At 45.0% G+C, this 3,289-nt stretch overlaps 1 protein-coding gene across 1 annotated transcript; it reads right to left on the reverse strand.

Moving 5' to 3' along the window:
* Positions 1–6: 6 nt before the first annotated feature.
* LOC101582719 (ETS domain-containing protein Elk-1-like) lies at positions 7–3,284 on the reverse strand (the record flags this gene model as incomplete). The annotated part of the gene is made up of 3 exons (XM_004648821.1): positions 7–93; positions 894–1,343; positions 3,195–3,284. Coding segments are annotated over 3 exons (627 nt in total), but the record flags the coding sequence as incomplete, so codon positions are not given.
* Between the last annotated feature and the right edge of the window lie 5 nt (positions 3,285–3,289).

Consider the following 3,289-nt stretch of genomic DNA (forward strand, 5'->3'; position numbering starts at 1 on the left):
CTTCACTTCTGGGGGAAGTGGCCGGCCCAAACTTGACTCCACATTCAGCTCTTCTGATTTCAGGTTTGGAACCTCAGGTGGAGTCAGGATGACCTAGGAAAGGAGAGGACACAAGAGGATCACTGAGATACAGAACCTCTCTCCTGTAAGCCATTCAATGATTTCCCTGGTGGGGCCGGGGAGATAGCTCAGTAGAATAAGTGCTTGCTTGGCAAGTGTACCGGCTTGAGTTCAATCCCCAGCGCTGCAAAAAAAAAAAAAAAAAAAAAAAAAGATTTCCCTAGGAAGATGGGATTGGTTGTGAAAGCATGATTATCTACCAGGGAAGGTCCTCCAACAGGACATGGGGCTTCTAAGAAGTGGAACTTCCCCTGGGGCAGGCCTTCCTATGAAGAAGGGAACCTGGGGTGAAAAAATGAAAGGGAAAGGGCTGCTGATAATTAGCCTTATTCTAGAGAACAGTTGTCCTCAAAAATCCACTTTAAGGACCAATAGCATCGATTTGAAACATGGTAATAATGCAATTTTTTGCATCCCATCCTCAGATCCTCATAATCAGAAACTCTGGGAGGGGGTGGGTCCCAGAAATCTGGCTTAACAAAGCTACACTGGTGATTCTGATAAGCACTAAATGACGAGAACTAGTGCATTTAAATAATTACATTCAGGGCGTGTACTCCATGTTGGGTAACTATTAATTGTAGCACAATATTATTCTCCTTTTTCTTCTCAGGATTTCCATAGCTCTCTTTTCCAGCCCTTTCTAAAGGTGGCCTTCCACCACTATGGCCGTTAACAGGACTTGTCTCTTTGATCAGTCCTATACCTTGGTTTAGAATGTGTATCCCTATTCCTTACCCACTCTCACTGCAGCCCCACATTTGAGTACTTACCTGCAGAGGCAGGCCCGCCTCTTCTGCCTCTAGACAGGCCTCCAAGGGATTTGGACTGGTGCTCCTGCTCCCTGAAGGGGGAACTGCTGCTCCTGAAGGGGTGGTGATGGGGAGCACCGAGGCAGGCCGAGGATGAGGGGGTGGTTGTGGCTGTGTCTGTAGGGACTGGATGGTGAACGTGGAATAGAGGCCCGAGCGCATGTATTCATTACGGCTGCTGCGCGCCAAACTGCCTGGGCCTGCCATTCCTGCACCCTTGGGTGTGCCTGGCTTTCCGGAGGCAGTGTCCCCAGAGGCTGCATGTATAGCAGCAGGGGCCACATTTGCCACTGTGGAGGCTATAGACACCTCAGGTTGGGGTGGGCAGTCCTCTGTGGAGCACCGTGCAACCTCGGGGTAGGACACAAACTTGTAGACGAACTTCTGGCCACTCACCTTGCGGATGATATTCTGGGAAGGGAGAAGACAGAACCACAGGCCTTAGAGGAGAAGGGTAGGGTGGAAGGAGGGCATTGATGCATATTTCTCTTCTGGATATTTCTTCCTACTTGTTCTCATTTCACTCATCTGTTTCTCAGTTTGCAGGCGCCTCCTCTATTTTTCTGTCTATACTTTCTCCCAAGTTTTTCCCCTTTTCCTTTTTCCCTCTCCATAATTCCTTCTTTTGTATCACTTTTTACTTCCTAGCTTAAAGAACTACAGGGTAACAGAGTTGGTTCTTGGGACATAGTTTTGCTACTGCAATAAGACAGAAAAATGAAGTAACTGATCCAAATGTTGGCAGACTACATTAGTATAAATAAATGGAGTAACAAACTATTGATACAGAAAATCATTTAAAACTATTGACACAGACATGGAATAAAGCAAGGTCACTACAAATAACAGAGTGAAGCCTCATTAATACTGTTGTGAAAAGGGTAGGTCACAGAGCACACCTGGGGGTATTTGAGGATGTGCCTAGCCTGCAGGGTCTCAGCAACATACTGGTGGTCTCAGGGGGCAGAATGAGACAGCCTCATTATTAACACTGTGTTGAAGGTTTGAGCTAAAGGAGTAAACTATGAAAATGGAATATATACCATAAAGTGGTATAAATACAAATTATGTAAAATGGGTATAGGGCTGTTGGGGGGCAGCGAAATATAGGGGCACCAGGACATTGTGTGGCAGTCATAATGCTGGGCAGGTATGTCACAAGGTTGGCTTATATTTCTCAGAAGAACAATGAACAGGGATATTCATTAACATTGTTTTGGAGACTTCAGCCAAGGAAATATGATGAAATGAAGTGGTATAAATAATGGGTGGAAAGGACACCCAGTGCTGGTCTATGGGTCTGTGGAGGCAAGGCGAGGAAAATCTAAAATTTTAGCTGTAGGAATAAGATGAAAAAACAACTGATGTAAATGGTGGGGTGGACCAGCGCTGCTCTGGGAATTCCAGAGGATGGAGATAAGGGCTGGCATTATACATGTTGCCCCAGAGGCTTTAGCTAAAGGAGTAAGGGAAAAAAGGAAAATAACTGATCAAAAATATTGGGAGTTCCAGAGACTGAAATAAGGAAAGGCTAGGATAATACTGTCAGGATAGTTTTGAGTCTACAAATAAGATGAAACTGTCTGGAGTAAGAGATTATTACATAAGTGAGGGAGCCCAGCATTGGTCCACAGATTCCAGAGGACATGATGAGGACAGTCATTATCAACAGTGCTCTCAAAGTTTGGGCTATAAGAACAAAGCATAGGAAGGAGGGCATGGTGGGAAAGCACTATCTAGGGGATCTCAGAGAATAGAATGAGGAGCAGTCAGTATTACTATTGCTATAAAGCTTTTAGCCAAAGCAGTAGGAGAAGAAAATACAATAACTGACATAAATCTTTGGGGGGTCCAACATTGGTTTGCACATACTACAGGATAGGATAAAAAAAGTAAATTTTAATACTGCTTTCAACATTATAGGTATAGGAGTTAAGAGAAGAAAATGAAATTTTTTTTGTGTGGTGCTAGGGATTAAACCTAGGGCCTTGTACATGTTAGGCAAACACTCTAATACTACACCACAACCCTCATTCCTAAAAATGAGCTGGGAGTGGTGGTGCATGCCTGTAATCCCAGCACTCTAGAGGCTGAGGCAGGAGGATCACTGAGTTCAAGACCAGCCTGGGATACAAAGTGACACCCTGTCTCAACTCCCCACTCAAAACCCCCCCCAAAAAACCAACCCTCATAACCTAGTCAAGAAAGGAAAATTAATGATATAAATTTCACAGGTCCCAGGTCTGGTCTCAGAGGCCATACCTTGTCATAGTAGTATCGCAAAGCCCGGCTCAGCTTGTCATAATTCATGTTGGTCTTGTTCTTGCGCAGTCCCCACAGCCGGGCCACCTCCTCTG

Source organism: Octodon degus, unplaced genomic scaffold (assembly GCF_000260255.1).
Source record: "Octodon degus isolate 3935 unplaced genomic scaffold, OctDeg1.0 scaffold03922, whole genome shotgun sequence".
Lineage (NCBI taxonomy): Eukaryota > Metazoa > Chordata > Mammalia > Rodentia > Octodontidae > Octodon > Octodon degus.